Here is a 16539-nt window from a genome sequence, read left to right on the forward strand (position 1 = left end):
CAATGTTCATTAGATATCACCTCGCGAAACGCTCGTGATATTAAAGGCAAAACTAAGGGATAATGTGTTCTATTGTGAACGGGTTAGACTCAAACGACATCCGACCCCTTTTTGTGAAACCTCTTTTTCTGCTGAGAATCCTTCGCCACTTCTGCTCGGTAGAGCTCTCCATCAATAATTGTATATGCTTTATGGAAAGTTTTCCCTTGTAGCGCAACAGGCTGTACCACGTGCTTGCCTTTACACTGAGAAAGTAATTCTGCTAAGATTATGATAAAGGCTGTAAGCTTACCTAGCTTATGCTCAAAGATCCGATGTTTAAATCATAAGGTTATCGCGGGGCATCCTAGAGGTTAGTTTTAACTTTTCAACCAACTCAATTTTTAAAATCTCAAATTATTTTTCGAATGTGAGGCCAGAACTCTCATAGTGGAATGCGGCTTTTTAGGGAATTGTGTACGAAATTCTGCCAGTACAATTTTTCTAAGCTTAATGAGGGGTTAAAATGCGTGAATCGAGATAAGTTGCAGCTAAATGTCTTTGCGTGAAAAAAGAGGATTACCTCCTTCATCGAACCAGCAATTTTCTCATCAAGTTATCCGATTCTACCCTTTTTTGTGTGCATCATTGTCAGTGTGTCTCACAAACCATGTACATGGAAAGAGTGTTTCACTGCTACATAATTCCTATGGAGCCGACGCTTGAGTGTTACAGACTTTTGTTGAATAATTGGCTTTAAAGGTAACATGAAACATTCACGGCATTGCTTAGCATCTACAAACGCTCAGGTCTAGAGAGGCAATTAAACCTCACTAATTAAAGTTAATTTTTCCTTAACCCTCAAACGTGTACCTAAGCTTTCTCCGTTCCCTACTTTCTTTATTCCCTTGCAAGGATCAGGTAGTTAGCACAACATTTGTCTCGTATCATTTGTCTGGGAATGAACCTAACGGCAGAAAAATGACCTCGTTATTTTAATCTGTTTGACCTTCAATTAGAATTCTAGTAATTTGATTAGCATCAGACAACGAACTATGTTTGGGTTAAGTTTTTCTTTGTTTTGTTTTCTTGTTCACAGATAAGACTTAAAGGAAAAAAAAAGTCGTCTGAGAAGACGATCGTGTCACCTTGGCGCCTCCGTTTCTGAATCCCCCCCGAACATAATAGAGGACATCAAAACAGCCGTCTGTCTCTGAAGGTTAGTCTGAACATAATCAAAGGCGAGAAAAGCTTTATTGAGCAACACCAGGATGGAGTCGTCTGTGGATGAAAGCTGTGCAGGTATATGATGAGATATTTAATAGAGTGTCGAAAGTAATCCTAGATTGCTTAGTTGGTCTGGTTTACTCTAATTATCTTCTGACAAAAGAGCAGCCAGCTTTCTGTCATTTGGCAGACGAGTGAGGAGAAACGTTGCTTTGTGTAATATTACTCGCGCCTTTGCACCCTTACACCAAAGCTTGTACTTTGCCGGACGTTTTTTTGCTGTTGTGTCCAAACTCAGTTTGGTTTTCATTTTATAGCTTGACGAAGTGGTTTTTGTAAGGAATAAGAGGCTGTAAATCGGAGATTTCTAAGGGGTAAGCTTGCGGGCTTTGTCATCCGTGGCGCGCATGAAAACATCTAGCCATCCTCCTAGTGCGTTCTCTTTCCGTGTGATGATAATCTTGTATGGAAAACATTGTTATCTTTGTTATGGAGTTTCAGTTTGAAAGTATTCCAAATGTTCTCAGGTGATACAGCTTCTTTCTTGAGCCGACTTTTATCATAAAATAACCCATATTGACGCACTTATGTAAAAGAGCAATCTTTTGGTGGATACTATGAGATAGAAGCTCTATCTTGATGTAAAAATGAATGTCCTCACGGTGGCATTCAAGTTTCATTCAAGTAACCCTTTAACTCTCAAAACATCATGGAAATTTCACTTTTCGCTTCCATACATTTCCTTTTAAACTAGCCGTGAGAAATTGGTGTTTTGTCTTGACGACACCTTTCAGGTGATACTTTCGGCTGTTTTCATCAGTTTTCATATTCTTGCTTTTTAACTCACCCATGTGACATTTTTGGACTTGCCCTCGTGTGCCAAGGTCGTTATGACCCTTGGGAAGGGCAGGTCCATAATAACAGCATCTCTTCCACACTTCTTCACGAGAGGCTTCTTTTACTTAATCCACACTTGATTTCAGACCCGGCTTTTTAAAGTTGTTCAGAAATTGCGAATCCTCTCCCTTCTCTTAGATAAGTTCACATATTGCTGAACTCGAGAATTCAGCGCAACTGATATGTTTTGATTACTTTCTTTCTCCGTCATTTACCTTTTTTTTTGGGGGGGGGGGGAAGAGGGTGGGGGACATACTTAAATAGCTTTCTCGGGGTAATGCCCTCCGCCCCCCCCCCCCCCCCCGCAGGCTCGCCCGGGTTTTGCTTTTCGCAGCAAAACAGCTCAAGATATTTTAGTCTAGTTCTTGTATCTACCTAAAACTCTAAATCGTTCATTGAGCTGTTTGACAACATTCATTTGAAGGAAGATTCTCTTTTCAATATAACGTGTCATGTTCGTCAGCTTTAATCATAACATTTTATGCACCAAGGGGGAGAAGTTCAACAGATCTCCAACTGAACAATCTAAATTGTAGAGACGAATACTAAGGGAAAAAAAAAACTAATGAACGATGAGTGAAGTGAGAAAACACAACTACAAATCTGCATTGTTTTTGCTTATAAAATCGCATTGTTCATTTAGATCCCAGTGTTAGTCAGGTTCTGACATTGTCGTGCGGCGAAACACGACTTCAGTTAGATGAAGTCTAGTTATAATGTTTATATAATTTTAACGTGTGGCGGCGTTTGTGTTTAGTTTGTACAGATTTACTAGGACGGATAAACCGCTCGCTATTTAAGCCTATTGTTTTTCAAAATATCCGGCGTGTGTTCTTTTTTTTGACCTGATATTCGCCATGTTCTGTTGGCGGTAACTGAACGCAATCTTTTGTCAGCCAGGGAAAGATGTGTGAATAATTGTTTTGTCTACGATCTTATTGAGGATTTTACAAAATCAGAATTTATCACAGCTTATTAGTTGTCTTATGGAGTAAAGTATAGTGAAAACAATCAGGTTTTTTCATTGTTATAGGACGAATAAGAGGTGAATTCCTTCTTTTCGTTTCGAATCCCTGTATTTGAGTTAGTAAATTGTGGCCATCAGTTAAATCAACGTATCTGTAGAGTAGATCCGTCATCTTCCCATGGTGTCCCAAGGTTCCCTAATTGCGTTGTCACTTTGCAGCACTCGGAAAGTATGCAGCTTACATTTCAACTTTTTTAGCTTGTCAAATTCTAGCCGAGTGTTTTGCCTTTCATCATGCCTGTCTGATGACAAGCATGAATAGGAATCGAAAATTGTTTTTCTTTTCCTTTAAGAGGAATTGACTTGTATAGAATGCAATGTAGTTACTCCTACATGTAAGGAGATCCGTCTCAAAAGTCTTAGAGTGGAACAAGCGATCATTTTCTTTCAGGTAGGTCTGATGCGGTCAGCATTTTGTGCTCTCTTTTCCTAAGCCTAGACCACCCTCGGTTTATTTTTTGTTAATGCCTGCTCTCTTCTTTAACTTCTGTTCCTATTAAAGTGTGACACTACAGTTTGTTTCTGTCTAACGAAAAATAGCATCTAATAATGTCCAACAAAAGCTTCTCAAGTAGGTAGCTAAAGGTTTTAAAGAAAAAAAGTTTTACAAACATCCTACGAGATTGCACTACAGATGGTTTGTCAGTAGACAAATAAGGAGGTCTTGTAGTTACCTTATGCTCCGATGTTTGTATCGTAACTTAATCCTGTAAGTTATTATCACTATCGTGCATTAGCATAAAGCCTTTGAAAATGAGAGATACTGAGAGCTCTCGCCGCCGGTTGAATGGCACGTCTGACCTGTTTTACCATCGGACTCTCAGATTTAAAGAGAATTTAAAAACGTTCAGGAGAAGTAAGAAAATTGCTTCAAAAATCACTGGCTACTGATCTACTTTCAAAGTGTTTCTTATGTCTTATATCCTTTGACAGTAGTATGACGTGCAGTTTAGCCCATACTCCAAAAAATATGATCACCATAGAGAAAGTTTCTGATAATAATATAGCCAAGTTTAGGTCTACAGTTCCCGTATCTAAAGTTGAATACGGACTCTGAATTGAGGATTTCGTAGATTTTTTCAATGTTTTTTACTATACTTCTGGATGGATTTAATTCCTGTTCAGTTTTCAGGAGGTATCAGCTTGAAGCAAACCTCTCTATTTGATTTTATCTTCCTTCTTATAAAATCTCTTCTGGACCCAGTTGAAATACAAAACCTTGAAATATTCTTGCCTTCAAACCGAGAACTACGGAAGTGTGGATCATTTATGATCAGACTTGGTTAAGCTCGCTTCTTATTGGACAGTTTACGGCGAAAAAATGGGCTTGGGACGGAGTTTTCTTCATTCTAGTTCACCACTATCCAATTTATTTACACTTAATGATGATGAAGAATTAACGATCGATTGGTTATTACAGTCATTATTCCATGGATGTTTGTTACATCATGGTCAGAGTCGAAATGGCCTTTGGGTAGCAGCTTGTAGTCATTGTCTCGCGTAAACAATCGCGAGGTACAACGGCTTTGAGTTGAAACGAAGCCGAGAGCAGATGCATTTAAACAATCAAGGACTAAAAAAAATATAAATAACCTAGTTAAATTAATCCTTGTAAATTAGAAAGCATTCATAGATTATTGTAGTTCTTAAGGCTTTTACACTCAAACAATATGGTCAGACTTACATCATCGGTTATCTCGAACTCGAGAGCACCGAGTTAGCGAGGTTATATATGTATGTAAACCACGAAATCTATTTCCTCTTGACTGGGAAAAAAAAAAAGAAGTATATTTCCTTGTTTAGAAGAGGTTCTTCGTCAAAAGTGGCATTATTTTCCAAGGGTACATTTTACCAAAGCGTTAGTGGCCGCTTCCTTTCTATAATGATATTTGTAGATCGCACAATAGAAAACTTGTGATGACGTTGGTTGTATGATCAGAAATACGAAATAATAGTTTTATTTCTTTCACCATTGTCTCACTAAAAAAGATGTATCAAAGTATGGTCAGTAATTAGGTTAGAGGACCTCTCCAGGCATGATTCGATTAATGAGACAGTTCAGGATGGATCTTTAAGGGGCTAATTTCCCCTCATAGGAAATAAGTTCAAAGGGTTGTGAAACGATGGATCACGAATGCGTAGGCTAGTTAACTGCAACTCTGCTTGCGCTATCACGAAAAATACAAGAAACCGTTCAACAGAGCCCATTTTTTTTCCTAGCCAAATGATTTTATCAGCTTTGTTGCACTTCACGTTTTGAAAATCGTCGACATGTTGTTTTGTTGTGGGAAAGGTTTACAACACTCTTCCCTCAAGCATAACCTCTTTTACAAAAATTAATTAAAAATCATCTCCCACTTCCTTTGTTTCGCTCGAGTTGTTTAATCTCGATACCTTCACAAAGCGGCTAAGGTCCAAAGGCCATGGATTGAAATTACGTCTAAACAACACGGTTTTGCATTTAGCCCGTTACTACATGCTGTGATTTCTATTATAAGCCACTTGGAAGGGTCGACAATTTGCCATTGTTCCTTTTCAAACGGCGTTCCGTGAATTCAAATCGGAAAAAAGCTAAAGGCCACAAACAGCCGCGCAGGCGAAAATAACAATCGTTTCTCTCGTTCCTCGCGCCTTTTCTTTCTACACAGGATTTAAATTTAACTCACGGAATCATTCGCCATCATGTTCAACCACTTTTAGCGATTCTCTTATCAGTATTTTCTGCTCAGAGGTTTATCAATTGCAATTAAAAGTGGCCCAAACCGATGAAACCTTTTAGTTTGAAAGTTCTTTATTGTACTCTGCTCTTTCTCGTGGTTCAACGAGGCCGTCAAGCCACATGATGACAAACCCCCAGCACTTGTCTTGCAAAGACCCAGACAGTTTATCCACTTAGTAAGACCCAAAATAGAAAACTCACTAAGGAAAAATAACCACTTTGAAACTTGATGGAGAATTTCATAGCTTTGAAAGGGTTGCATGTTAGTTTCCTAATAAAGGGTGTTGTTGCCTTGAGAGTAATTATTTTCACATGGTCGGATTAAAACGTTTCTGATTGCCATCCTTTTAGCAATAGCGTTATAATACGGATGAAAAGGGCAGCCATAATTTCTTCTTAACCAGGTCAAACTAAATTTGTTTCAAGTTTAAGTCTAATAAGCGCAAAGAGAGTTATTTTGTAGCATATCCCGGTGGCCTTTTCATTCCTTCTTTCGTGCTTTTGCCTTATGATTGAAATTAAAAAGAACAACTTCACGTGTAAAGCCAGGGCCATGTCTGAAAATTGAATCAAAGACATCTGAATCGTTGTGAAGGCCAAGATGCAATCCTAACCTGCGGCGTTGACGGCATTGGAATTAGAAAGTTCATTTTTTTTTTTCGAGAACAGATAGAGAGTGATATATAGTTTTTTCTCCAACATGTATATCAGTAATGTTATAAAGGTCTAGAAATCGGATCAAAATAAGTTTCTTAAAATAAAGGGACTAATCCTCTTAGAAGGAAGCTCTGTTTAGTCGCAGGCTGGATCGTGCCTCAATTGTCAACCGCTTCCTGTATTTATATTCCATCTTTCTGTGAGACACTTGAAATCCTGCGGCGATTTAAACGGCGAGTACACGAAGCAAGCTTTCTTAAATTTGCGCGCACTTCTCGCTGGTTGTATTCTGGTAAGCTACAACAATAAAATCGGTGTACAGATCTTAGTGTTCGAGATGTAATTCCTCTCGGAAATGAAGTGATTAAGTTTGTATCATGGCGTTCCTTCAAGAGGCGTTGGGCATATTAAAAATTCATTTGACCGCAAACGACAGATCCAAAAAAAGGGATTATTCTAACAAACCTTGCCTTCCGTTTTGCATTCATCTACAGGACAATAAGTCACATGCTCTTTTTAAGCCAACGCTGTGAGATTTGTCCTTCTGTACAAAGAAAACGGTAAAGTCAAAGGGAAAAGACAATGCAAAAAACTGCTGGTTTGAGAATGTGCTTAATAAATTCCCACCGTGAACTGTTGAGCGAATGTTGTCACTGTCAGTGGTATCAAACGAGAAAGCGTTCATTAGTACGCTAAAAAATTCTAAAAATATTCAGTTTTATAAAAGACTAAGGCTTTAACTCCAAAATTGTGTGTTGACACTTCGTATGAAGTAGAAATGCGATCGTTTTTTAAACGTAGTTGTACTGCTATGATCTTCGAAAAAAACAGCCTGTCTGGTCTAAGATGTTAACTCTTACGTGTCCCTCTCGTGTTATTTTATAGAATAGTTCTCAGAAAACAAGTCACCAGTTCAGATCCAAATCGTTACCGGAATGAGTTTTGCCCTTAGCTTAGCGTACGCACATACTTGGTAAGTGCCAAACATTACGTCTTGGGAAAAAAGAAAACAAAACCTGTCTGGCTCCATGCGGCAAAAGAAAGTCGCGGCGTAGTTGTAAAGCTTATCATAACGTCTGTTAGCCCGTTATTTTAGGAGAGTAGTGTTTGTGATTGTAAAAAGAAGGGTTTCCTCTTTAAACCGGTCTAAAGGAAAGGCAGGGCGTTCATTGTAGCCCCTCAAATTACCAATCTGCATAGAGCATTATTCTGCCTGTTGTTGAAGGAAGCAGTCCGATAGCAGTCCGAACTATTTTATTGTACATACTGACCTCTAAAAAATACTGCTGTGTCTTTCGAGCTTCGAACGTTTGGTTATAATGGTCCTTCAGTTTGACTTTGGATTACGTGGATAACTGCTTCCTTACGAACGTTGGACGAGAATCACAAGAAGGGAGATCAAGGATGTTTAGAAGTACCCAAACAAGGCACTCGAGTTGACAGTCTCCACGAGATTTTGCGGCCTTAGGCCTAGAGATGATTATCATCACAGTCATTAAATAGTTTTTTCGTATCAGTGCGTGCCCTATTTGAGAGATAAAAATCTTTAAATTACTTTTAGGTTTCTCAACGTGATTTGCGAGACGAGAAGTTTCTGAATGTGCTACGTCCAATGACAGTTTCAGGAGGTTGAATGTGCCTAGTCGTTTGACAATAAATCAAATGGTTTGATCGATTTGGTCATTCAAGAGGTAACCTGTTATCTTGCATAGCAACGTGTGCTTGTCAGTGGGAAAACATAGCGTCGTTTTTCCGACTGAATTGCTAAGGAGTTAGCGATGAATTCTATGCGGCAGGCTTTGAATTGACCCCACCTACACATAACAGAGCCGGGCGTTGTGATCCGACCTCATTTCAAAGAAACTAACAAGTTATCTAACTTGATAACAAGTTCAGTCAAAAATATACCGAAATCAAACATCCATTTAAGCTGTAATCTATAATGTTTAGGGATTCAGGTATTTTATAATCCTAGTTTTAACCGAACAAAAGTTGAAAATGAAGAGCCTTTGTTTCAATCAATGGAGCGCGTAGGGAATTTCCGTTCCTATTGAGTTCGACCTCCCTGTTCAATGTGCTAGATGTATTTTTCTTACTCACAAGGACAACGCTTAGCGTCTTGTGAACACACACAGACACACAAAAATAACAAAATATTCGTTATATTCCTCTGAGGAAAACATATTGGTGGCTTACCATCACACTTTCTCCCACACGACTGTAATTCTTTAAATCCGTGATGGATCGCTTCAAGTGAGGTTGACACACTATCCCACGGCTCCATTCACAATTGTTTTATTTGTCTTTTTTTTTTTTATCAGTAGTTCTAATTTCCTTAACAGTTTGTTCTGCAGCTAACAGTGTTTTGAGAAGAGCAAATAGTGTAGTAAAGTTTAACAAACGGAGTTAAAGTTGACAATGTATCGATACATTGATAAGTTAGCATCAGAGAATAAGACTGGAATAGAATAGCGAATGAAATAAATCAGCGAAAGGCTCTCGTTGCTTAATTAAAAACGAACCCTAAGAAACAAAATGTCGTGTTTAACCACATAAGTTCCACTGAAAGAAAAACTGGAAACATTGCTCCGTTAAGTACAAAAAATTTTGTGTTGAGGAAGCGGGTAGAGTTTGCCAGTTCGCATGGGTGCATGCTGATCTTCTAGAGCAAGCACTGCTTTTTCTGAGCATACACTTTGGTAAAGAAACATTGAGTAGCGAGTGCAATAATTTCTTGGATCTCTGTATAGTTGAAGGTTGACTGCAAGTAGTTTTGGTATATTAATTTAGCGTAAGTTAAAAGTATTGGTTTGTCTTTGAGCATCTGTATGTCGCATTGAAAACAATGGTGGATTTTAATTATTATCCTTCCTTTTTTACACATAGAAGAAAAACAAAGCAAAAACTAGTCATTCTTGAAGAGGAGCTACATTTGCAAAAACAGATTAGAATATTAGGTGAATAATTTTGACGTCCCTTACAAAACGTTTAACGGTCATAATTAAAGGAACGAACAAACATGAATGATCGTTTTTTTGTTTCAATTTTTGCCCCACCTAAAGAAAGTTCCCATATCTGAATGACTTTCAGATAATTTTGTTTTGCGATGATTCCTGTAGTTAGCCGAATCACAGCTAACTGAGGTAGCTTAACTCACTCTACACCACAGGAACTTAAGTCATATGGATATTCTCAATCGGTACATTATTATTGTCATGTATTCAAGCCATGACGCCTACTATTGATAGAATCTCTAACAGAGCTACAATATCAAACCTACAACTCATTATTCTACATACAGAATGTCCGTTACTTTGTCGAGATCGACCGTGGCCTTAAAATGTAACCGCTTTGTTTGTCTCATTGTGGTTTACTGACAACAGGACTGACCTTGAGGGAAGTTGTTGTGTATAAGTTGTCTCTTTTTTCTTCCACCTCTAACACGAGTACCAGTTGGTGTTGACTTCACGTTCGCTTTGTGAACTCGAGCAGCTTTGGCTATTTGACGAACTGATCGAGAGACGAATGTGTTCCGACGGTGAGGGGGTACTTAAATGACTCCTGTCTTGTCCGCTTGAGTCGATTAATGGCGGCGGTGAAGGCGATATTCCGTGCAACTTCATGTGTTTACGAAGAGAGCTTGGATGTGTGTAGCTTTTGTTGCAGCCTTGATATTTACAGTTGTATGGCTTATCTGACGTATGGACATGGGAGTGCTTTTTCCTATCGCTTGAGTTGGCGAAACGGCGATCGCACCCGGGGAACTCGCATACAAAAGGCTTTTCGCCAGTATGAGTTCGTTTGTGAATTTTCAAATTCTCAGACCTTGCGAAAAGCTTGCCACATCCAGGGAAAGGACAAGGGAATGGCTTTTCTCCCGTATGCACTCTGATGTGGTTTACCAGCTTGTACTTAGCTTTAAACGGAAGTCCGTTACGTCCACAGTTTCTCCAAAAGCAAACATGTAGTGGAGAGTCGTTTTGGCTAACATGTTCGTCATTAATATGCCTTACTATTTCATGGATACTGGTGTATTGCTTGCCACAGATCTTGTTCTTGGGGTAGTTTTGAGGATCAATCCATTCACAAGTCATGATTTTGTTAGGTGGCTGGCTCATGAATTGAGTGAAGTGAACCTGAGCATAATTGAGAGGGCGGTGATGGTCGTAACTGTACGGTGACTGCGAGTACATGTCTACTCGCGAGTACATGTCGCCTGGCGGTGGAAAAGCGAAGGCTGGCCTTTGAGAAGTCTCAGGATCTGGCGGACCGTTCATTGTTGGATAGAAGTTGTGTCGTTTAACGTCTGGTCTTGCCTGATGCAGTGCCAGAGGGCTGAAATTGGAATGTATCGAAGGACCTTGGCATTGAGGAAATCTACCCGTTCCCGGTGCTACAGGATCGTAGAGAGGATGTCCGTGGGGACCGTGAGCTAAAGAGCTAGAACCGGGCAGATGGTCTTGACGATGAATCGGGTAATCTCTGTTACTCAGATTTTGAGCGGCACACGCAGCTCTTACTTGACTGGTGTGTGGGGTAAATGGATAGCCGGTGGTTTGAGAGCTAAACACTGCCTTGGTGTCGGCGATAGGTTCGGGAATTCTATGAGCCAAGCTGAAGGCTGTTCGCGCGAGCATACCGTGGCTGGGCTCCATGAACGAATTGCCAACATATGGAGAATCTTTACCGGGCTCGATGAAGTCAGCTACGGTCGGATGGCCAACAGAAGCGCTCTGACTAAACATCGAAAGATTGTCCATAACATCAATGTCGGGTAAGAATTTGCTGTTTCCCTATACCTCGTAAAATATTTTGCTTCCGAGATTGTGGTGGTTTCTTTGACGAGACTATCCAGACTAGATTGATGGTAAATGATTATTTGCCCCAACGCTGTTGACTGGGCCGTCTGCATCTGTGTTTTTGAGTTCAATCACAGCTTGATGCTTGCATTATCAATCGATTGGTCCTTGCATAATTTGTTTTCGAAGCAGCTTTACGGGCCAATCATTCATCGAACAGGCTTTTCACACGCATGCTCCGACACTGATCCCGTAGGCGTCAGTTGTCGTTGTCGACTGCTGTGGTCAGACTCGCTTTTGTTGACGTTCGGAGATTACCCTAGAATATTTCAGTCCAATGCAAAACACATCAACAGACTCTCTAAAATCCATTAGTGTGAATTAGACTCAATTTAGTGCTTTTGCTTCTTTTAAGGGGTAACCACACCGCGTCGTATCGCAGTGGTGGCAGCTCTTACGCACGGGTATGTGGTGTATTGGATTCATTGACAAGCGTTCTAGGGGGCGTTAAACCTTTATTCTACCTCACCTTAGGTCATCTTATAATTCAGCTATATAAGATCATCAATTATCTTCCTGCTATTCTTCGTTATGTCTCTCTAAGGAGCTCTCTGGTTTGTACTGTAAATCCCAAACTGGACTTAAGCGGATCAGGGTCGCGAGATAACGAGATATCGATCGCTTTTCATTTCCACGGGCTATTTATTTTATTCGGTGATTAACTATACCTTAATAGTTTTTAAGATTCCCGTCTGTTGTTATAGTCTTATTTTCTTTTCAATGCTTTGTTTTTTAATGGAATCCCTTTTTTCGTGCCCGTCTTATTTATTTCGATACTCATGCAAGGCTTCCGAGAAAGTGCTGACAGGCACGTTAAAGTGACTAATTGGTGCGCCCCGCCCTCATTAAGATCTTATCTCGTATGTCACGAAAGATGTGTTCAACATTCAATCAAGACGAACCCGCAATTTTCGTTGAATGTAAACTATTTGGAAGGTATGTTGAACGCTTTTCCGAACAGAAACCGCGTCAATTCAGTACCCACTCGACGTATCTTCAGTCGCTGTGGGAAATGTTTGTTTTGGGCTAACAACGAAATCAATCTCAAATATCTTCCTGAGGTCGTGATAACCATTTAAGTACTTTAAGCCTGCAGTTTTCGTCCTCAAAATTGATTTAATAAAAAAAACAACAGTTTAACGAGAAAGTTTGATTTAATAAGCAATCTGCTCGCCCAGTCTATTGAATTATTCGTAGTGTTCGGAAATCAAAATATGGAATCCGCCTTAGAAATTAAGACCGCAACAACTAAGTCCGAAAAGTTTTTGAAAGCTCTGTCAATTCTCATTACCTGGGGTCAAGATTTTATTGCGTTTTATGCCAAATGAAGATATTAACGCACTAAAACTGCTTGTGTAAATACAAGTTTGCCCAATCTGCTAGCCATCTGTCCGTCTTTTCCCGTTCACTAAATTTTAATACTTCCGGACATTTTTCTCTCTGGCCAGACTTTCCATTTCCGGTAATGCTGAGGTTACAAAGACCTATGAAATTTTTAGGGTCTTTCCATTTATCAAAAAATCGCAAATTGTATATAAACATAGAGAGCTTTATGCGAGAAAGGTAAAGCCAATTTGTATGGTATTGTGGGTTTGTTTTTAATTGCTTCACTTGAGCTGGGTTTTAGTGGTGAAATTTGGTGAGCTTTCTTAGGTTTTGGTGTGATGACACAGATCAAAATGCACGAGTATTAATCCCATTACCGATCAGATAAATCCGTAAAGAGCTCTTAGTTATTGATGCTTACCATTACTCACAATCGATGCACGGAAGCTGTTATCCCTTTTCTAAACATAGACGAAGCAAAATACTTTCTTTGGGAAAAAGAGCGACAGGTGCGAGAAACTTAAAAGAGTTTTTTCGCGTTTAATCGTTCATCTGTTTGATTACGACGACAGAATCTCGGCGGGAGCACAGTGGTGTTGGGGATTACTTACATCGCTAATCCCTTGTCTAAGGGTGAAGGACCTGTCTAAGCCTGGTCAAACACCAACCAAATGACACTTCAACGTGTCTGATTGATTTGCGGTTGGGAAATGACGTTTTTCCTTTTTTAATGCCTTGCACTGCAACTTTTGTTGCGCAAAATATCCAGTTGAATAAAGGTTCGTTCACCTGTTCATATGCGTTATTCCTTGTACAGCCTCATCAATTTTGTGATACAATTTCCTCTCGATTACGGCAGGTAATTTAGTCGTTGAAAGGAATTAGTCTCACAGGGATGTTTAGATCCGAGCTACAAAATAAACAAGTGAGGTTGAGTTTTGTGCCGGCGCCATTTCACAGCCGAACCTTTCTTTGGGAAATCCCTTTAATCTTTCTCAAGGTTAATGAGTGTCAACTCAAAAAATCAACGACATTTTAAACTCTTCGACCATTATGTAAAACACAAGGGACGGTGGATCCTGAATTGTGTTTTTTGTTTTTGATTTCTAATCGATCATACATGACAGGCATGTCGTGACTGATAATACACACGTGTCTTGATTTGCTGTGTTTATTGTTTGCATTCATCGTAAAATATGCTTTTTCTCTTAGACCTAAATCTATGCTAAACTTCAAAACAAACATGACCCACGACCATCCTTTTAAAAAAAAAAAAATAACGCAACGACTTTTATGTAAAGTTACCGAAGTTTGCCATCAGGAGTCTCAGAATTGAAAAGAGAAAACAAAAGAAATAATACTTATGTTAAAAATTAGGAAAACAAAGCCGAATGTTTGTCTAATAAACTTGTAGACTTCACTGTCTCGACGAATCTCGAGGTTCCTTTCCTTTTTATGAAACCATTAACTTGCTTCATTTTCAGTCACGCTCTTAAGTGTTGTTTTTCAAATCTCCTCATTTTATGGAAATCACGGATCCGTGCAGAGTTAAATTTCTATTTTTAGTAATTAAAGTTCACATAGACCGCAACGGAAAAAATACTGTAGTCGGTTCACCACAAAGAAAATAGATTTACCGGAACATTACACGCCTTCAACCGATTCCTCTTGTGTTGTGATTAAATGCCGACATTTATTGAATACACCGCATTATTTAAAAGGCGAAATTTGGAGTAATGGCCAAAAATACACGTAACAATAGAAATAGAAGACATTGACTGGCGCATGGGGGCCAAGGCCAGAATTCCCTTTCGCTTCATACTGCATTCATAGCCACACCTGACCAGGTGTCTCTATATCTCTCAGTGGTCAACTACTGTTTCACGGTGGGTGACGTAATTTCACATGGAGACAGAAATTTAAGCGGTGTCTGAACAGTTTTTAAAGCAGCCTTGAGGAATCTAGAAAGAATACCCATCTGCTTATTTTGGACCGACATTGTTGAGTTACGACGGGTTGAAACCCATAATTAAAAAACATAGAAAACCATAAGTGTTTTCTTTTCCAATGGGTTGCGTGCTTCAGTTCCTTTTAATAGTTTCTTGAAAGACTCTTTTATGAGGCATTGTGTGGCAGAATCGTAAATGATGCATTAACTGTATAATAGGTATTAGACCTATTTACCAAGTCATGCATATGTCTTGTCGAAAAGCTTGATTCGTTTTTTTCTGTTTTCTTTTTACTTTTCAAGAGTATTCAAATGTAAACTAAATGGCAGGCATCAATTTTACAATACTTTGTCGTTTTTAATGGTAAGATTTGTCGAGAGAGATGTCCATCTCTTTCGTTGTAAATTTACTGATATATCCCGCCAAGATTGGATAGCGTTTACAGGAAATCACAGTACCAAAGCTTTCATTTATTCTTTCCATCGACATGATCGATGCAATGTTTATTCTAATGTGATTGCAGCATTTACTCAAGTTGTCGGTAGAAAGTGTATCTTCCACTTTTCTCCCAGCAGGAGATCTAGGTAACGTTAACTATTATCAAGAGTTTCGCCTTCGGTGTCTTAATATCGTTGTATTTATTAATCTCCTTTCGAGGACCTTTTAAAGGAGTTTCGTGCGTATGTCATTATTTATAATGTGCCAAACTACCTTCAGCTAGCAGGAGACTATCAAGTGTTAGTTCTGTCGGATGGAAATACTCAAAAGAGCTTATGGGCAGACTATTACGAAATAACGTTGGCTGAGGATGGAGATTGCGAAAAACAAACCGGAAAATTGAGCGGAAAATTTTAGGCTGTACAAAGCGTTACTCAGGTTCTTTGTTGCTATTATAGCCGAGGCATACAAAGGCAAGCTAAACAACAATCAGTAACAGTGGCAAATAAAACTTAATGAAATACAGGAAACAAGCGTGCTATCGCAATGAAAGAAAAAAAGAAAGGGTTAAACCTCTCCCCTCCCCAAGTAATAACAAAATCATTGAATCCTGTACATTGCACAACATATATTCGCTTTTCTCACGATAAAGAGATTTAGAGCTCTCATTCTATTACGATAAACTTGCAAAGTTTGTCCATTGAACAATTTTCAATCGAATAGTGAAAGTACTTGTGATATCAAGCCTTCGTGAACACTACCTTCACAATAGTCACGGAACCCAATTGACAACGCTCTTTACACGCCTTGTTGGTGGTTAACCGTTGTGCTTTTTTGGTGAATGTAAACCTGTCACATTGCTTTCAGTATTTCTTCTCTGCAATTTTACTAGGCCACCTCAGGCCAAAGCCATGTGAGGACAACTTTTTTTTGTCTCTCTGTAAGTAATAAAGTTCTGTAAGTAATAAAGTAGGGATCAGTTATCAAAAAGCTAAACTTTCTGTTTTCTTTTTGACGAAGTGTCCCACAACACGAAAATGTGACACGGCCTTCTTCATGGAAAAGTTCTACTTGTTCCTCGAGCCCATAATAGCAAGCATGATTAAGGTACTGAGAGGGCAAGTTTGTAAAGAAAATGACGCAGCACTGCGAGGGGTTAAATTCACAGCGGTAAATTTTGTTTTCTTGTAATAAGTTGGGTGATCAATCAAGTCAGCAGTAACTTTCTTTAAAACGAATGGTGTGTCATTTCCCAGTGCATGGATGGAAAGGGGCGTCGGAAAAGCGAATTAAGGGAGCTCTCTTACAAATGATATAAACTGCCAATTTTCTCTAATACCCCATTCACACCAAAGCTTAAACATGTTTTAAAGTTGTTTTGTTATACTAGTAGGGCCATCTTTACCTAATATTTCCTACTTAAAATATAGCACATTGGAAATGCAAGTTAGCAAGTACTTG

General features: G+C 39.1%; 1 protein-coding gene across 1 annotated transcript; it reads right to left on the reverse strand.

The window, feature by feature from the left end:
- Nucleotides 1–8785: 8785 nt before the first annotated feature.
- LOC131792491 (zinc finger protein ZIC 4) lies at nt 8786–11734 on the reverse strand. Its single transcript, XM_059109861.2, has one exon. The coding sequence runs from the start codon at nt 11264–11266 to the stop codon at nt 9944–9946; it is 1323 nt and encodes a 440-aa protein (XP_058965844.1). The 5' UTR covers nt 11267–11734; the 3' UTR covers nt 8786–9943.
- Between the last annotated feature and the right edge of the window lie 4805 nt (nt 11735–16539).

Source organism: Pocillopora verrucosa, chromosome 8, assembly GCF_036669915.1.
Source record: "Pocillopora verrucosa isolate sample1 chromosome 8, ASM3666991v2, whole genome shotgun sequence".
Taxonomy (NCBI): Eukaryota; Metazoa; Cnidaria; class Anthozoa; order Scleractinia; family Pocilloporidae; genus Pocillopora; species Pocillopora verrucosa.